Source organism: Ovis canadensis, chromosome 2 (assembly GCF_042477335.2).
Source record: "Ovis canadensis isolate MfBH-ARS-UI-01 breed Bighorn chromosome 2, ARS-UI_OviCan_v2, whole genome shotgun sequence".
NCBI lineage: Eukaryota > Metazoa > Chordata > Mammalia > Artiodactyla > Bovidae > Ovis > Ovis canadensis.
The window spans coordinates 148883856-148903046 of record NC_091246.1 but is presented as its reverse complement, the minus strand read 5'-3'; the positions used below and the strand labels follow the sequence as shown (position 1 = coordinate 148903046).

At 35.8% G+C, this 19191-nt stretch overlaps 1 protein-coding gene across 1 annotated transcript in view; it reads right to left on the bottom strand.

Annotated features, from left to right (window-relative positions):
* The window catches only part of SCN1A (sodium voltage-gated channel alpha subunit 1), a 146505-nt gene that overhangs the window by 64421 nt on the left and 62893 nt on the right, over nucleotides 1–19191 (bottom strand). Inside the window, exons 3-11 of the mRNA XM_069574302.1 lie at nucleotides 17465–17583; nucleotides 15306–15395; nucleotides 13214–13342; nucleotides 10625–10716; nucleotides 9336–9605; nucleotides 3694–3757; nucleotides 3026–3167; nucleotides 2160–2366; nucleotides 455–739 (exon numbers count right to left, since the gene is read on the bottom strand). Of these exons, the coding sequence (XP_069430403.1) occupies nucleotides 455–739; nucleotides 2160–2366; nucleotides 3026–3167; nucleotides 3694–3757; nucleotides 9336–9605; nucleotides 10625–10716; nucleotides 13214–13342; nucleotides 15306–15395; nucleotides 17465–17583 (1398 nt within the window). The remainder of the gene's footprint in view (nucleotides 1–454; nucleotides 740–2159; nucleotides 2367–3025; nucleotides 3168–3693; nucleotides 3758–9335; nucleotides 9606–10624; nucleotides 10717–13213; nucleotides 13343–15305; nucleotides 15396–17464; nucleotides 17584–19191) is intronic.

Sequence of the window (19191 nt, the reverse complement as noted above, 5' to 3'; positions counted from 1 at the left end):
TACACCAAGCTGTAGAGCTTCCCTTGTGATTCAGATGTAAAGAATCCCCCTTCAATGCAGGAGATCTGGGTTTGATCCCTGGGTCAGGAAAATCCCCAGGAGAAGGGAATGTCAACCCACTCCAGTATTCTTACCTGGAGAAATCCAAGGACAGAGGGGCCTGGTGGGCCACAATCCATGGGGTTGCAAGGATATGACTGAGCGACTAACACACACATACACACCAAGCTGCAGGTTTACATATATGCAAACTAAAATTCTTTCAAACTGTATAGAAAGGATAGATTTAAATATATATATATATATATATTTTAAAGCAGTCAATTCAGTTGATAAAAATTCCTAAGTTGTATTCACTTCTCCTCCCAGCCACCAGACGCCCCTTCCCCTCTCCCCCTGACAGCTCTATGTGCTAATTTGCATCCAGGCATCATTTAACTCTGCAGTGCCATACCTGGTGTGGGGAGGAGTACCTCTTTTCGTATGTCAACCGATTCCCTTCTATGGAGAAGCGAAACCCTTTCCTCCTGATGCTGTCTTCAGATTCAGATTTCTGGAATTCATCATCATCTTTCTCTTCTCCACCAGATTGCTCTTTCTGTTTTCTTTTCTTTCTCCGATTTCTTCTTTCCTTTGCACTCTTGGAACTCAACTTGGAGGCTTCAGATGAGCTGTCTGAGAGCCTGCCTCCTGTACTAGGTTCTCTGGAATGCTCCGAGGCAGTTACAGCTGCTGCCTGCTACATTGAGGAGACATGGTTTCAGCATGGAAGTGGAGAAGAACTTACTTTTAAAAATATAGCTCAAGTATTTGCAAAATACTTGAAAAAAAATTCAGCTGACTCCAGTTAATCTTACACTGAAGAAACTGCAAATACGAGGCCATTTTTTTCCTGTCCATCTAATAAAGGCTTTTAGAAATAAATTGATTTTCTCTGTGCTAACAATTTTTACAGACCACATACTCAAAAGGATCAATCAGACACCAACAAGAACATATATTCATATTTCTTTTGGGATTTGATTTACTCTAAAAATTGGTAATTAGCACTGTCCTTTTTTCACTGGGGAAAAAAAAAACAACACACAAACTAGGGCATGGAAGAAAAGGTGATGAGTTACCTGGGGTCATATCCAAAGAGAGGAGGCATGAGATAAAGAACTGAGGGCCTCTTTCTAGCTATTAAAATAGGATTGTCCAGTACCCTCAAAATATTATCAACCAAATTTATAGAAGGTGATATCCTGTCTCACCTCTACAATACTCTATCCAAAAGACTAGAGACCAGAGGGTCAATAGTTTTTGCTAAGCAAAACAACACATTCGGTTCTCCAAAGATCATCCCCAGTTTCTTCAAGTCAGCACTGGTTTTTGCTGGCTACATGGTCATAGGATGAAAACAAAGCTCTTTGTCACAGCTTGTTGGAACTTTTTGATGATTTTCATTGTTTCCAAGAGTGCCCTCGATATAGGCTTGCAAATAAATTAATATTCCCCAATCAACTTTCTTTTATAGTAAAGACAGTTAGTTTTGATGCTAAACAGGAGTGAAGAAAGATGGAAGTGATAGGAAGGGCATTTTCTCATACTATAAGATGAAGTAATTCTTAAGTTCCCTGATCTCCATAAAATTGGTGACTTTTATATGCCTACTGCTCTATCAGAGGGCATTACATTATTTGATCACTTCTTTATTTAGAAAGACAAGCAACCACATAAAAGACAACATATTTTTGGGTAAAGACTATCTTCTAAGAACCACATGAACATCTTTTTACACAATAACCATTTTTTCCTAAGAAAAGATAATTTCTTAGCATTCTTCTAATGCCAGTATACTCATTCAGTAAAAGTTTCTCACCTGAGAAGACCTCAAAATCACATTTTTCCTTGAATTCTAAAATTTTTAAGATGATTAAAATAGCATGAAAGATTTCTATTGTGGTCAATATTATAAACATCTTGGAACAGCGAAACTAAATGATTTACAGATGATCAGAATAATGTAGAAATATTGACTAACCCCCTATACCACCCGTTTCTCCTAAGTACAAACAATCGTCTGTTTCTCACTTTCTCTCCAGTGTTGTTGTAACAACCAAAACAATAAAAAAAAGTTCATACCCTGAGACAGGACATACTTGATTTGGTGGATTTACCTGAGCTGCCTCCTGTTGCTTTTTAAGCTGTTCGAGCATCTGCTGAAATTCAGCCTCTTTCTGCTCAGCCTCTTCCAGCGTTGCCTGATTCTGTTCCTCATAGGCCATGGCCACCACAGCCAGGATCAAATTTATTAGATAGAAGGAGCCCAAGAAAATGACCAGCACAAAAAATATCATGTATGTTTTCCCAGCAGCACGCAGCGTCTGAAAATAAGAATACCAGAATTATTATTTGTACAATATTTCACTAACTGGTGGCTTCAATTGTCAGCTTACTTTGTGTCTTGTAGGACTCTGATATAAATAATTATGGTGGTCACATCCCCTCCTACCTTGTTGACTATCTGTTTCTTTAACCTCATCCTCTCCCTTCTCCCCTAACTCATGCATTTAGCCTTCTAATCTGTAGGAGGGAATTCCTGGATTTACCAGGAATAAAGCAGAGTCAAATAAAATACCATGGGGATCTCCATTAAAGAGTTGAAACTTTGAGTAAAGTCGGGAAGAGACCACACTTATTCTTCTACATCTGTTTATTCATTTTCATCACCTGCCACCTGAAGGATAATACCTGAGGGGGTAAATGGAATTGAGAGGAAGCTGTGCTTTTCTATTTAGGAGCATCTGTGTATGGGAAGGGTGGGGAATACGTTTTGAGGTCAAGGGGAATTAGACAGAATTGTGTTTATAACACACTGCTATGCTTAATATGTGTTATAATCAATAAGATAAAGAAAGTCAAGTCTTCTGATTTCAAGTTCTGCTCTTTCCATTATATTATGGTGTGGTTTGGATTTCGTAACTAAGTTGGTTTTCTTATATACTTCCAACTAAACACAATACATGTCGCCTCAGGTTCTCACCAGCTGGTAAAGATTTTCCCAGAAGTCCTGAGTCATCAGTCGAAACAGTGACAAAAAAGCCCAACTGAAAGTATCAAAGCTTGTGTAGCCATAATTGGGATTTCTACCAGCTTTCACACACATGTATCCTTCTGGACATTGGCTGTAAATGTGGCAAAAAAGAGTATTATAAGAAGTTCTGCTGAGTTTTCATTCTGGTAGCATGCTATACTTTTAATATTTGAGCTAGAAAGATTTGCTATTTCAAGGGATGAAAGTATGATAAATAAGTAACACATTTCCCAACTTTTGACTTAATATAATTTTACTAATCACCTGATATCATCATTAAAATATTGCGTAGCATGCCTAGTAATATTTTACAAAACTATTTTCTGTCCATAATCAGTGTGTTAACGTGTTTAATTCATTTTCTTAGCATGGATGCTCCAGATTTGACTCATAGCTCACGAATACTCATCTAAAGGAAATAGCATTAAAGCTAAGGTGTTCCTTCTTGTTTTACAAAACATGAAAGCTTGCCTAACATTAAAATAATCCCTCACCTTATAAATAAAAAAAATCTTTATTATCACAAATTACTATAAATAAAATTAGCTGGCTATTATCTGTCAGTGTGTACAAAAAAAGAGAAAATATGTATACACACATACAAATTATTGGCTTACCCTGCATCTGAGCTATTTCCACATAATAGTGCATCTGAAAAACCCTCCAGAAAATAGTGATATCCTGTTTAGGAAGAAAAAGTCACATGAACATTTGCATGACACTGCAAAATACGATTAAGATCCGATTCTACTTTTTAAGTTTGTAATTTTAAATACATAATATATTCAAAGGCAGAACTATCACTCCCTCTAAATATTAGCTATTATATCAAGGGGATTGGATACTTACATAAGAGTAGAAAACATTTGTTCTTTGTGAATGTAAAACAAGCAATAATCACAGGAACTAACATAACATTTTTAAAAGTATCGGTGTTTTTCTACCCTCCTCATGAAAAATAAAAATTTCATTCTCTAAAAATAGGTAAGAATGATAGGGATTTCTTTGCTTTCTCAAGACTGCCACATACTTCAAAAGAAAGGGATTTTAGCTTTTCTGAACAGTATTCTATATTTTTTAACACCTTGAAAACGGCTAATAAATTATAATTTATACCAATTTATAAAATATGTCATAGGCAACATAATAAAAGATGCATAAACCATGTCAATTACTAAAATAATTGAAATTTTAAAATAATCTTAAATACTAAAGCTAAAATAATTACTATAGGTGAATATTTTATTAAGTCTAAGTTTTCTGTCTCTGGGCAAATTCCTTAGACTTTTTTAATATCCTGTTGAAATGACAACTCTTCAGTGAACTATTCCTTGATATCTTCTACTTTCTTCCAATGAAGATAGGCAAAATTAAGGACTCTCACTATGCTATCTGGAACATGTATACTCCTCATTATTACATTCAGTGTCTTATGTTGTAATTGTTTGTTTACAAATACTACTCCTCCTTGAAAAATGAGCCATCGGTTATTTCCATATTATTTGGGAATACACAGTATTTGGGACCTAGTAGCCTTTCAATTGGAGAAGCCTTTCAATCAGCACCCCACTCCAGTACTCTTGCCTGGAAAATCCCATGGATGGAGGAGCCTGGTAGGCTACAGTCCATGGGGTCGCTAAGTCGGACATGACTGAGTGACTTCACTTTCACCTTTCGCTTTCATGCATTGGAGAAGGAAATGGCAACCCACTCCAGTGTTCTTGCCTGGAGAATCCCAGGGATGGGGGAGCCTGGTGGGTTGCCATCTATAGAGCCACACAGAGTCAGACACGACTGAAGCAACTTAGCAATAGCAAATAGCCTTTCAATAGGGCTTCCCTTGTGCCTCAGCTGGTAAAGAATCCACCTGCAATGCGGGAGACCTGGGTTCAGTCCCTGGATTGGAAAGATCCCCTGGAGAAGGGAAAGGCTACCCACTCCAGTAATCTGGCCTGGAGAATTCGATGGACTATATAGTCCTTGGGGTTGCAAAGAGTTGAACACAACTGAACAACTTTCACTTCACTTCATTTCAGCCTTTCAGTAAAGTTTACTGAATGAATAAGGAAAGGGATGACAAAAAGTGAAACATGTGAAATTGAAGAGTCATTTTGTAAAAAGAACAAGTTAGGATTTTATAAGAAAAAATATTTTCTAGATGTTAAATTTTCTGAGAAATTTATTTTATATAGTTTTGTAAGAGATACAAAGATACATAATAAAAATATTCTAATTCTCCGTGTCATCTCTGAATATAAGAAACTGAAGGTATAATTTCTTAACTTGTAATTAAAATTAAACAATGTGAAAGGAATATGACATTTTCTGGACAAATTCTTGATACTAGGTATTTTAAAGGGAAGCTTTGTCCATTAAACTCAGTGATCTAGAAGTTTAATCTGAAGAAAATATAACTCAATCATAATGTTTATCTTTGATTTTAATAAATTATATTTTCTATCACTTTCAAAAACAAACCATTTTATCTATATGTGCATTAGTTTAAAAGACTCTTTTTTCAACAAATGGAATATTATTAGAGAAAATGATAAGATAGATTTTTAGGGCTGAAAATAGCTTGAGATATTCTTAACTTCTTTTATTTTCAACGTAAGAAGAATGGAGTTCAATAAATTTTCCTTTAAGTGAATAAATCATAAGTGACATCCTCATAACCAGTTTCTTGATTAAAAAGAAAAACAGACTTCAGGGAGTTGTGACATCAGTGAACTGATGGGCATCATGTGAAATGAATAAGAGATGTTTCATGTGTTCCTCCTACATGTATTTTTCTCATCATTTGTCTTAATGTGACAATTTATAATTATATGCAAATTATTTGTTGGCATGTCAATAATATCATGGAAGATTATGGATCTTCCATCTGTATCAACCAAGGTATATTCCAGATCTACAACTATAAGAGATCCATTAGTTTTTTTATTATGCTATCTTTACTTTCAGTTCAGTTCAGTCGCTCAGCCATGTCCAACTCTTTGTGACCCCATGCTGCAGCACGCCAGGCCTCACTGCCCTATGCCAACTTCCAGAATTTACTCAAACTCATGTGCACTAAGTCAGTCATGCCATCCAATGATCTCTTCCTCTGTCAACCCCTTCTCCTTCTGCCTTCAATTTTTCCCAGCATCAGGGTCTTTTCCAATGAGTCAGTTCTTCACATCAGGAGGCCAAAGTATTAAGAGTTTCAGCTTCAGCATCAGTCCTTGAATTCAGGACTGATTTCCTTTAGGATGGACTAGTGGGATCTCCTTGCAGTCCGAGGGACTCTCGAGAGTCTTCTCCAATACCACAGTTCAAAAGTATCAATTTTTAGGTGCTCAACTTTCGTTATAGTCCAACTCTCACATCTATACAGGACCGCTAGGAAAACCAGTAGCTTTGACTAGAAAAAATTCTAGCTTTGACTAGACAGACCTTTGTTCCCAATTTGGAACCATTCTGTTGTTCCATGTCCAGTTCTAACTGTTGCTTCCTGACTTGCATACAGATTTCTCAGGAGGCAAGTCAGGTGTTTGGGTATTCACACTTCTTTAGGAATTTTCCACAGGAAATTTGTTGTGATCCACACAGTCAGAGGCTTTGGCATAGTCAATAAAGCAGAAGTAGATGTTTTTCTGGAACTCTCTTGCTTTTTCTATCATCCAGCAGATGTTGTCATTTGATCTCAGGTTCCTCTGCCTTTTCTAAATCCAGGTTGAACATCTGGAAGTTCATGGTTCACGTACTGTTGAAGCCTGGCTTGGAGAAGTTTCAGCATTAATTTGCTAGCGTGTGAGATGAGTGCAATTGTGTGGTAGTTTGAGCATTCTTTGGCATTGCTTTTCTTTGAGATTGGAATGAAAACTGACCTATTCCAGTCCTGTGGCCACTGCTGAGTTTTCCAAATTTGCTGGCATATTGAGTGCAGCACTTTCACAGCATCATCTTTCAGGATTTGAAATAGCTCAACTGGAATTCCATCACCTCTACTAGCTTTGTTCTTAGTGATGCTTCCTAAGGCTCACTTGACTTAGGACTCCAGGATGTCTGGCTCTAGGTAAGTGATCATACCATCCTGATTATCTGGGTCATCAAGATCTTTTTTATATAGTTCTGTGTATTCTTGCCACCTCTTCTTAATATCTTCTGCTTCTGTTAGGTCCATACCATTTCTGTCTTTTATTGTGCCCATCTTTGCATGAAATGTTCCCTTGGTATCTCTAATTTTCTTGAAGAGATCTCTAGTCGTTCCCATTCTATTGTTTTCCTCTATGTCTTTGTATTGATCACTGAGGAAGGCTTTCTCATCTCTTCTTGCTATTCTTTGGAACTCTGCATTCAAATGGTATATCTTTCCTTTTATCCTTTGCCTTTTGCTTCTCTTCTTTTCATAGCTATTTTTAAGGCCTCCTCAGACAACCATTTTGCCTTTTTGCATTTCTTTTTCTTGGGGATGGTCTTGATCACTGTCTCCTGTACAATGTCATGAACCTCCATCCTATCAGACACTCTATCAGATCTAATCCATTGAATCTATTTCTCACTTCCACTGTATAATTATAAGGGATTTGATTTAGCTCATACCTGAATGGTCTAGTGATTTTCCCTACTTTTTTCAATATAAGTCTGAATTTGGCAATAAGGAGTTCATGATCTGAGCCACAGCCAGCTCCTGGTCTTATTTTTGCTGATTGTATAGAGCTTCTCCATCTTTGGCTGCAAAGAATATAATCAATCTGATTTCCGTGTTGACTATTTGGTGATGTCCATATGTAGAGTCTTCTCTTGTGTTGTTGGAAGAGAGTATTTGCTATGACCAGTGCATTCTCTTGGCAAAACTCTACTAGACTTTGCCCTGATTCATTCTGTACTCCACGCCCAAATTTGCCTGTTACTCTAGGTGTTTCTTGACTTCCTACTTCTGCATTCTAGTCCCCTATAATGAAAAGAATATCTTTTTTGTTGTTAGTTCTAGAAGGTTTTGTAGGTCTTCATAGAACCAGTCAGCTTCAGCTTCTTCAACATTACACTCAGGACATAGACTTGATTATCATGATATTGAATGGTTTGCCTGAAACAGAGAGCATTCTGTCATTTTTGAGATTGCATCCAAGTACTACATTTCGGACTCTTTTGTTGATGATGGTGGCTCCTCCATTTCTTCTAAGGGATTCTTGCCCACAGTAGTAGATATAATTAAGATATAATTACTTTAAGAATTATCAAATCACCAGTAAGTTAACCTTTAAGACTAATTCTACTTGTTTCACATAAACATACTAAGGCTTTCTTTCTTCTTTGATTTTTTTCCCTAAGTATTACTCCTCCCCTTAAAATAATAAAGATGTAGCTATATTTAAGTACCTCTAGAGTCTAAGTTTTATATATTTAATATTTTTCTTTAAAAGGATGGTCTCTTTTCCCATGAATCATGGTATTTTCCTCTGCTTTTGAAATGTTGCTACTGGCAGACACTAAAATTATACAATAAAAAAATTTGCTTATTTTTATTGTCCCTTTCAAAAGGGAAAGGAGACTAGGCCATTTATTTTTTCATCCTTCTATACTAGAATATTTAAACATTCTAGTATTTTGTCTAAACTCTTGAAATAAAGATAAACTTATTCCCATACCTTCACAGATTTTTGACATCTTAAACTTCTCTCTCCTACTGATTCTCATTTCCTTCTTTTTGATGGAATACTACTTAAAATTCTTATTCTATAATTGTAAGAACAGTATTTATCTTTAGGTCTTCACTTGATTTCTATAAAATAACAATAAAAGTTACCTATTAAACTATAAGTATCCTGGAACCATGTGCCATCACCATTATTTTCCTGGAATCCTGTGCAGTTTCTGGTACATAAAATGCATTCTGAAATTGGTATTTAATAAGTTATATTTGCATAATACTTTGGAGTTAACAAAGGGCCTTCAAATATTTTATTTGATTGCCTCAAATGAGACAATGTATTCCTTCATACCTTGATGAGAAGAATGTACAGAAACCAATATCTTATGAAAATTTCTTTCTTGCTGAATTTTTCAGTCTCTCATCAGATGATGTGACAGAAAGTGGCATTTAAGAGTTATAATTAGAATATTTATCATTAAAATAATTAAATTTATGTGCAAACCATTATAAAGTGATAAAGATATCACAGCCTGTTATGAAATCATTAAAAAAATTTTCCATTCCTATATGGAAAGAAGATCAACAATGAAAAAAATAAACCTACATAATAGTAATTCTTACTTGAATCTTGAATATACGACTTCCAGTCAAACTCATTTTGAGTTTCGTTTACAAGTGTGCCATTGTAATTCTTAGTTATGTTCTTCTCTACAGTGTGTTCCTCCAGGGAAGCATTGGTGGGAGGCCATTGTACACATTTATTCCGCAGGTTGCCCATAAAGAGCTGCAGCCCAATCAGGGCAAACACACTCAGACAGAACACAGTTAGGATCATGACATCTGAGAGCTTTTTCACAGACTGGATCAGTGCCCCCACAATGGTTTTCAGACCTGAAAGAAGGAAGATTATTACTATGAAGACTTAGAATGTCTGAAGTATGAAAAGCTTCACACAATTTTCTTGAAAACATAGATTCCATAAATAAGTTTGAAAATGACTGCAATCAATGGTAAAGGGAAAGCAACACTACATGGAAGGTTGAAGTGCTAACTAAAATAAACTCTGGACACATAATGATCTGAACAATGAAATGAAAATCCATATGCCATTACATTTGGATAAAATAGCTGGAAGTTCATGGTCTTCACAAGGCCTATATGAAGAAAAATATCTTGTATTTCTCTGGTTTGCTAATGAAACTTGCCCCGTACTTTCAGTAGGATAAGTTGTTTTATGACAAATTACCAGAATAAAAATATTTTCAAATTCCTATTTATAAGTAGGAAAGATTTTGCTATAAAACTAGCGGTGGTTTGGAGTATAATTGCACTTTAAGATAATAAAGGCTTGGGGAGTTTTCTGGCAGTTTAGTGGTTAGGATTTGCTACTTTTCCTATCATGGTCCAAGTTCAAAGCCTTGTCGGGTAACTAAGATCCCCCAAGCCTCACAGCACGGCTCAAAAGCTAATAAATCCTCTGGCAGACCCATGCTACTCTTTACTATCTTATTTCCTTGTCTTTTTAAACAATATTAAGATTCACATTGTACAGACATTGTCATCAATGCCTAAAATGAACAAGAAATTACAGACTAGTACATTTGATAGGGAACAAATCTTTAGTAAAACTGACATGGAGTAAAAAATCCAGGACTTATTTAAGTGCAAATCACATAGACCGTATAATACAGTGTCTCATGCAAGAAAGTATTGAACTTCAAGACTGATGAAAAATATGAAAACATAAACATTTATGTTCAAATAATAGGAATTATTTTCTGAGTAACACTCATTTTTTATTATTATGATTTAAATGATTATGATCCCCAATTTTCTGTAGTGCTGAGTGTTAAGAAAAGAGACCGTTGTTGAAAAATCATGACAGCTGAGCCTCAGTGTTTAAACCTCACCTGGAATGACTGAAATGGTTTTCAGTGCTCGGAGAACTCTGAATGTTCTCAATGCGGAGACATTGCCCAGGTCCACAAACTCTGTCACATATCTGTAATAGGGAGTTCACACACAAACACAATAACAGGATACAAAGAAAGAGCCATAGGTACAAGAAGCCTTATGCTTTGCACTGACCACTTCTTACCTGGAATTACAGAAATAGTTTTCAAAGCTCTCAAGACTCTGAAAGTGTGAACAGCTGAAAAATTGCCTAGGCTTACAAATTCTGTTACATACCTGTAGAATTAAATTAGAGTTATTCAAGAATTAAGCAGCATTTATACTATTTGCTTGGGTCTTTTATAAAGCCCTTCTTTGTGATTTTGAATGATAATTTTGTCAGTAACAATTTAGAAGTTAGGGTCCATCACTATGGTTTTCTTTACTTACATCATTTAAGGCCATGAAGTGGATGTAAATTTCTTAAGTACACAATCCTTTTGTCATTGCAGAAAGCAGCTACAGTTGATACGGGTAATTTAGGAGAATTAAGTAAAAAGACAATAATTCTTGGCTATAATTTTAGGCAGAAAGAGAAGAACAACTAAAGAGCCTCTTGATTAAAGTCAAAGAGGACAGTGAAGAAGTTGACTTAAAACTCAACATTCAAAAAACAAAGATCATGGCATCCAGTCCCATCACTTCATGGGAAATAGATGGGGAAACTATGGAAACAGTGAGAGATTTTATTTTAGAGGGCTCCAAAATCACTGCAAATGGTGACTGCAGCCATGAAATTAAAAGATGCTTGCTCCTTGGAAGAAAAGCTATGACCAACCTAGACAGCATATTAAAAAGCAGAGACATTACTTTGCCAACAAAGGTCCATCTAGTCAAAGCTATGGTTTTTCCAGTAGTCATGCGTGGATGTGAGAGTTGGATCATAAAGAAAGCTGAGCACCAAAGAATCAATGCTTTTGAACTGTGGTGTTGAAGAAGATTTTTGAGAGTCCCTTGGACTGCAAGGAGATCAAACCAGTCCCAGTCAATTCTAAAGGAAATCAGTCCTGAATATTTATTGGAAGGACTGATGCTGAAACTGAAAACTCTAATACTTTGGCCACTTGATGCAAAGAATTGACTCACTGGAAAAGACCCTGATGCTGGGAGAGACTGAAGGCAGGAGCAGAAGGGGATGACAGAGGATAAGATGGTTGGATGGCATTACCAACTCCATGGACGCTGAGTATGAGCAAGTTCCAGGAGTTGGTGATGGATAGGGAGGCCTGGCATGCTGTAGTCCATGGGGTCACAAAGGGTTGGACATGACTAAGTGATTGAAATGAACTAATAGTTTTAAACCTTTAGTTTTTAAAAAATACGTGAAATCATCCAAGAGAAATTCAGGCAGACTGACTTATTGCCTATCTGTATGTGATCAGGATTTCTTGGTGTAACTCTTAAGTGAAAGCTAGGCAAATTAAGAACAGTATTTTATAGGGGCCCAACGATCACTCTTGCCATTCCTGTTATTTTAGCCTCAAGAAACAATAGCCCCTCAAAAATGCTTCCTTTTGAGTCATGGCCAGAGGGGACGGTGAAGAATCAGCTCATCTTGAATAGAAATAGAATTTAGATGAGACAGGCAGCATTTGGAGCCTTGAGAATATCAGCTCTATTTCTCCTCTGCCCATCTTCCCACATCCTTATGCCTGTAAGAGGCCAAGTAAACCAGCTGCTGAAGAATGAGAATGAACCACATTGGTCCATCTTTCTCCACATTCTAATTTCACCTAGTGCAGAAGTAGCCTTCTGTTACTTTTCTGGGTTTCTTCTTTCTCGGGGAAGTTTATCACTAAACCAAAAAAAAAAAAAAAAAAGCAGACTACAGAAGTTGTGTTGTGTGTGTTACTGAATTTATCTGGTTGGGAAATAAGGATAAAAAGGTTTATATAAAGAAAATGATGAGGAAAATTAGAAGAGGAAAGGAGGAGAGGAAGAAAGGAAAGGATCAAGTGAGAAATAGGAAGTCAGAGAGTATGCTTGTTTGTAAGGCTTAATTGTGCATTTGTTGATGACATAACCATTTAATAGCAAATATATATTAAGAACCTTATGTTTTTCTATTAGTTTGCTATATCAAAATGTTTTGATGTTTATTTTCTATTATTCTACCTAAGAAACTGGGGAGAGTGCATGATGTGGGTAAGGTCAGTGGAAATTTGCAGGGCCAGCAGAGGTTTTTTTGGTTGTAATTTTTAAAAAACATTTTCACAGATGTATTATAAATACACTTTTGCTTCCATATTAGTGTGTGTGCATGTGTGAATGTGTGTGTGTACTGTTGAAACAGCAGCATGTATAAAATTTGCTGACAGATATTTGTTATGTGTGAACATTATAATTTCAATTACTGCAAAGCCTTTATGCCAAAGTGAAATGCCTCTTTGACCTCTGTTACACTAAATTAAAATCCAGAGCTTAAATGTATAAATCACACAGATATATTCTACAGTTAAAGCAAGCTTATTCTTTAAAAGCGTGAACACTCATAGAAGCCAAATATGCCCTTTTTTGAAGCTTCCAAAAAAAAAAAAAACACTTACGCAAATGTAATGACAGTGAAGTCAAGCCAGTTCCATGGGTCTCGAAGGAAAGTAAAATCTTCTAAACAGAAGCCCCTTGCAATAATTTTTATAAGTGATTCAAAAGTATATATTCCTGTGAAGGTGTACCTGGAGACAAGTATCCAAAAAGAATGAATAAACTAATCACTTTATTTCATGGCATATCAATTTCTTAACACTCTTTCATTATGTTAATAACAAACATTTAAAAAGGAATCCATGCAGGTTAAAATTATTTTCATGGAAATAAAACATAGTCTGAAATTTAAATTCAACTCCTTAACACACACAGAGTTGTTTTAAATTGCCCTAAGAGCAGAGTGAGAAATACATACTGTATAAAGTGTATCTGAAATGTCTTAGTATTGACACAAATGAATAAAGCCTCCTGAGAATTAGCCAGTACATTCACATGATGGAGTAGCTGATCAACAATATTATGGAAGCATAAAATTATTTTCCTTTAGAAAGTAAAAATGCTTAATTTTAATCATGTTTTATGAATGAGGGAACATTGACAAATTAGTAAGTCTTAAGTTTTCCTCCTTTTTCAAGATAAGGTAAGTTAACTTATTGGGAAAAGAATTTTGTTCATGCCAAATGGATAATTCTAGGGTCATCAGACGTGAAAATCTAATTTAGAATAAAATATTGAGACAGATTAGAAATTTAGATGTTTCCAAAATTTAAATCACTTACTCAGTTTAAATGAGAAGAAATTTATAGATTTCCAGCTAGAAGCTTAGATGTTTTAATCTTCATCTCAGAAGTTGGAGAATGAAATCACAGTAACAAGGGTGACTTGAGACGGGTGGGCCTCACACGTTAGTGTTAATGCTTAAGCAATCCTTTGTATATAATTTTTTTAAAATTTCCTTCAGAATCCCTGGGCTTCCCTAGTGGCTCAGCTGGGAAACAATCCACCTGCAACGCGGGAGACCTGGGTTTGAACCCTGGCTTGGGAAGATCCCCTGGAGAAGGGAAAGGGTACCCACTCCAGTATTCTGGTCTGGAGAATTTGATGGCCTGTATAGTCCACAGGGTTGCAAAGAGTTGAACACGACTGAACAACTTTCACTTCACTTCATTTCAGCCTTTGAGTGACTTTCACTTCTTCAGAAACTTTATCTTTTTATTGGCTCCAACCTGGAAGTGTCCAGGAAGGGAAAAGGCCCTTAGAATACCCCCATGGTTGTTGTTTTAAGGGTCAGAAGCTACAGAGCAATAGTGGTTACCGCGCCGGCCATGAGAACAGCCCCAGCAGCACTCACCACAAATCTGGCCTCACTGTCCTCAAAGTATCCCAGAACAGTCCATTAGAACAGTTAGCAATGCACTTGGTTTCTGAAAATGCTGCTCTTTCATTTCAGTATGCGTGTGTGTGGAGGGGGTGTTAGTTGCTCAGTTGTTTCCAACTCTTTGTGTCCCTATAGACTATAACCCTCCAGGTTCCTCTGTCCATGGAATTCTCCAGGCAAGAATACAGGAGTGTGTTGTCTTTTCCTTATCCAGGGGATCTTTCCAACCCAGGGGTTAAAACCTGGTCTCCTGTATTGCAAGCAGATTCTTTACCGTCTGAGTGACTAGGGAGGCTCAATTAGCAGAGCCCTCAGTTTATCAAATATTCAAGTTTGAAAATCCCAAATTTGGGGATTTTTTTCCCAGCAGATATTTTGGTGACCACATTTGAAACCAATATAGGCCTGGCACAGAGTGGATGTGCCTGATGGAAGCGTAAACTTGGCGAGGCTTGATAGTATGTGTTTAGGGCCTGTGGAAGACTCACTGAATTAATCTGGAAGTTAACTGGAACCAAGGTCTAACACATTGGTTCCTTTCTGTGATAACTTTCACCATATTTGCTCTGGCCACTGTATATCCTAAAGGGAGAGTGATGAATGTGCAAGAATGATGGGCTTCTGGTCACCACCAAGTACACATGGAGAGATGTTAAATCCTAAATACATATATATAGACATAGATATACATCTCTATGTCTATGCACCAATACACACACACACACACACACACATATACATACTCACATAGTTGGCTTATAAATTGAACTTACTCTACATTCTTTGTCCAGTCAGGAGGGTTACTCATTGTCATAAACACACAGTTTGTCAAAATAGTGCACATAATTAGCATGCTGAATAATGTAGGTTATTGTTAAGGAACACACAGAAGAAAACCCAAACCCATGTATTATATTACGTAAAACTAACGTTGAAAAGCTCAACCTGCAGTTTGGCCAGGAATCAGTGACAAATATACTGTGGGCAAATCATCTAATCTCTTTAAATTTCACTTTTCTCATCCTTAAATTTAGATAACAACACTACTCTCACAAGGTAGTTGTATAGATTGAACGAGATAATGTATGAGAAAGCTTATAAAAGTATAAAGTGTGGCTTTTGCTACTATTATTAAATCAATCTATTTATTCCCAGAAGACCTTATTGGGAAAACTGTGGGCATTCTGGAGTTGCATAGCTTTTGAGCAGAGAGCACTGATATGAACTAATTTAGTTGATTAAAATAGTGAATTGCTGAGGAAGGCACATCCTTGCAGAATTGTAATTTCTTAAACACATGTGATACAATATCAGTGAATATATTATAGCACGGTGTTAAATGTCAGGTCGCTCTTTTTCAAATGTTTGTAAACATATAGCAGCATTGGATAAGATTGAAAGTGAATATTTCAAAGTCATGACTTAGCATGATATGAATATAAGCAAAATTCAACATAAAGGTGATCTTAGCAACATAAAAATGACTCAGTAAGTCACTCAACCTCTCTGTGCCAATGAATTTTCTAGTGTCTCCACTGAATTTTACTCAGTGGACCTAATCAGATGTGGAACTCATCAGTTTGAAGTACAGATTAAATGGGATAATATGTGTGAATTATCAGAATAGGTCTGGTTAGTAGATATGATCTTAATGTTAGCTGAAACAAATGACCAGGACCTAATAGAATTATGGAGCTGAAAGGGACCTTGAAAAATAACTATTTAATTCCTTTATTTTAGAAATCAGAGAAATACAGATAAAACTTTAGAGAAATTAGATAACTTGGCCAAGGAGTAAAACACAGATTTCTTGCATTCATAACTAACATTCAACAACAGTCTACAGCCAAAGCAAAAATTTTCCCTAAGTGAAAAAGAAAGTTTTCATCAAATGACCACACGATGGCACTAGGAACACAAACTAGGATAAGTAAACCTCCATAAAAGTAACAGCTCGGAACATGTAAAAGTTATGTTTCAAATCTTTGAAATTCACTAATACCATACTTATGCCGTAAGGAATCTCTTGTTATCAGTTTAAAAATAGAATGGATTTTTAAGTTTTTGAGTCTTTTTTTTTTTTTCTAAAAATCAGGTAGTATAAGTAGATGATAATTATACCAGTAAATTATTATTGCCAAAGCAGTCAAATGAGACACAATCAGAAGTGAAGGCTTTTGACCAATGAATAGGAACAGATGAATTTAGTTTCAGAGTCCTTTTTTTTTTTTTTAACACCAGTGAAAATCACAAAGCTAAATCCCTGAAGACCTTTTGGAAATGCAATCCCTGCATCTTTTATTAACTTCCAGAGTCTTTACTAAGCAATCAGTTTTGCACAGCAGAGTCATAATTCAATGACTTCCATTTGAAATTCAGCCAGTGATCCAATACTTCCTTCACAGATTTCATTAGGAAAGTTCAAAAACTAGCTACTTATTGGCCAAAGCCCCCTGATCTTCTCCAATGGAAATTATGCTTAAAGGTTAACTCTAAGGTACACTAAAATGCTTTATATTATAGATATGGTTATACTTGGCTCTGGATATAGGTTTGGTTTTCTTGCTACTATATCAGGATTCCATGCAAATTCCAGAAAGTCACAAACTGTATACAATATTGTAAAAATAAGTCTGTTTTACACTAGATTTGTAGGATGAGTAACTTTAGAAAGAGATATATAATATTAGACTTTGATACTTAATAGACTGAAATATATATATATAGTGTGTATCTATAGTAGTAAAGACTGTAAATTTCAGTAACATTAATGTAATAAATTTTAAGAAAAGACTTATATGACAAAAGAAAATATAAAATGAAAGTAATAAAACCACAGAATATGACATTCCCCAACTTAACCTTACATTTAGCTACAAAGCACTTATAGATTATGTACAAATAGCTAATATTGATCACTTGAAAAGGATATGAATGTACCAAAATCTTAATAGCTATTTTCCTAAGAGGATTGAAGGGAGTTAAAATGTACAGGGCAGAGGTGGCACTGAACCGGAAGATGGCCTTCCCTTTATTCAATACTATAAAAGTCTGTAAGATAGGAACACAACACAGAAGTATAAAAGTATCAACCATTTAAACTCTATTACCCACCTTCTGTTATTTGTCAACATGAATTATTCCAACGTTACAACTTTTTGATGTGTGCCATAAGGACAAACTGCTCCAGGCTCTCATATCTAGGAACAATATCCAGTGATATCACTTACCTTTGACTTGATACTGCAGTTTTATTGTCTCTAAGATAGTTAGCCAAAATAATTTATTTACTTTCTTAGTATTTTAAATATCTAAGTTAAATGAAAGTCTCAAAAGGGTTCACATTTCATTCTACAGATCCTTAAGACACTGCAGTTCTTTTATAGTGATTTCCGCTTTCTCATTTTGATTATCTTGAAAATGAATGCTGTAGAATGCAAAATCATTCAATAAAACTAATACTTTTTGAAATATTCTTTTACCATTTCTGCTTATTAAAAAATCACTCTATTTATAATAGGCAATAAAAACAGCCACCATTAAACCCACTCTTGGGTTAGATAGATGTAAACCAATGATTGATTTCTGGAGGCCAAGTTCCCTGGAGAGTATCTGTTGACTAGGAGTACTAAATTCTGTATTTGGATTTCTGAGTTAGCTGACACATTGAATTCCAGTTCCAACTGACTGCCTATTTCATGTAGTGCTTTATTAGCATAGAGGAAAAGCTCAAAGACCCTGTAGAATCCAGGATGCATGGATGTGAATGGAATTGGCATTCCAAAATTTAGCCATATTTTAGCACAATTAACAGTATGTAGACAAAACAACAACAAACAAAGCAGCAACGTGCAACCCTGTTTCAAGGATTCTTACTCGTTGTGTCTTAGGACCTTTATATAAATTCAAATAGGCTGGGGGTGATGAAACGAAGCCTATTTCTCTATGAAAAATAGCCTATTTCTTTATGAAGAACATGTCTTGGGAAGGGAACTACAAATCTTTTAAATTTACATTCACCCATTTTTTCAAAAATTCTACCCCCCTTCTAAGATGCATAGATGGAAGCCAGCATTACTACATAGCAAGCATTAACCTTATGTTTACTTTCTAGTTAAGAATCTTTGACAAGCGTTTATTCTCTACGTTTAGTCTTCAGGTATTCACAGATTTCTCAACTCTTTTTCCCTCTATTTTCAGGGTTTTCTAAATGCAAGCAATCATTCCCAAATATTTACTGAGTTATTGTTTGAAACTAGCACTTCCTGGCTGGTATGGGTAGAAGTGCCCTAAATGAGAGCTTTGAACCTGGTCCAACCAGTGCTGATCTCCAACTATTTCCTGATCTCCAACACGACACTGAGAGTAAGTATTTAGACATGTGTAAGCCAGTCTGACAAACTAATTTTACATCTGTCGCATCTAATAGTAAAACAGAAGAGTGTATTTTGTGGGTCTGTTTTTTCAATTTTCTGAAAATTAATTTTACTGTATTTTATAGACTAGCCACCTCATCTTCACAACAGAGAGTTTGAGAAGCATTGCTCTACATGTAACTTTGACTCCGTGTTTCCACTTTCATCTTTGATGGACCATAGGTCATGAATACAAAGAAAACTGTATCATCATATCCATTTGTAGGAGGTAAGAGTTTCACAT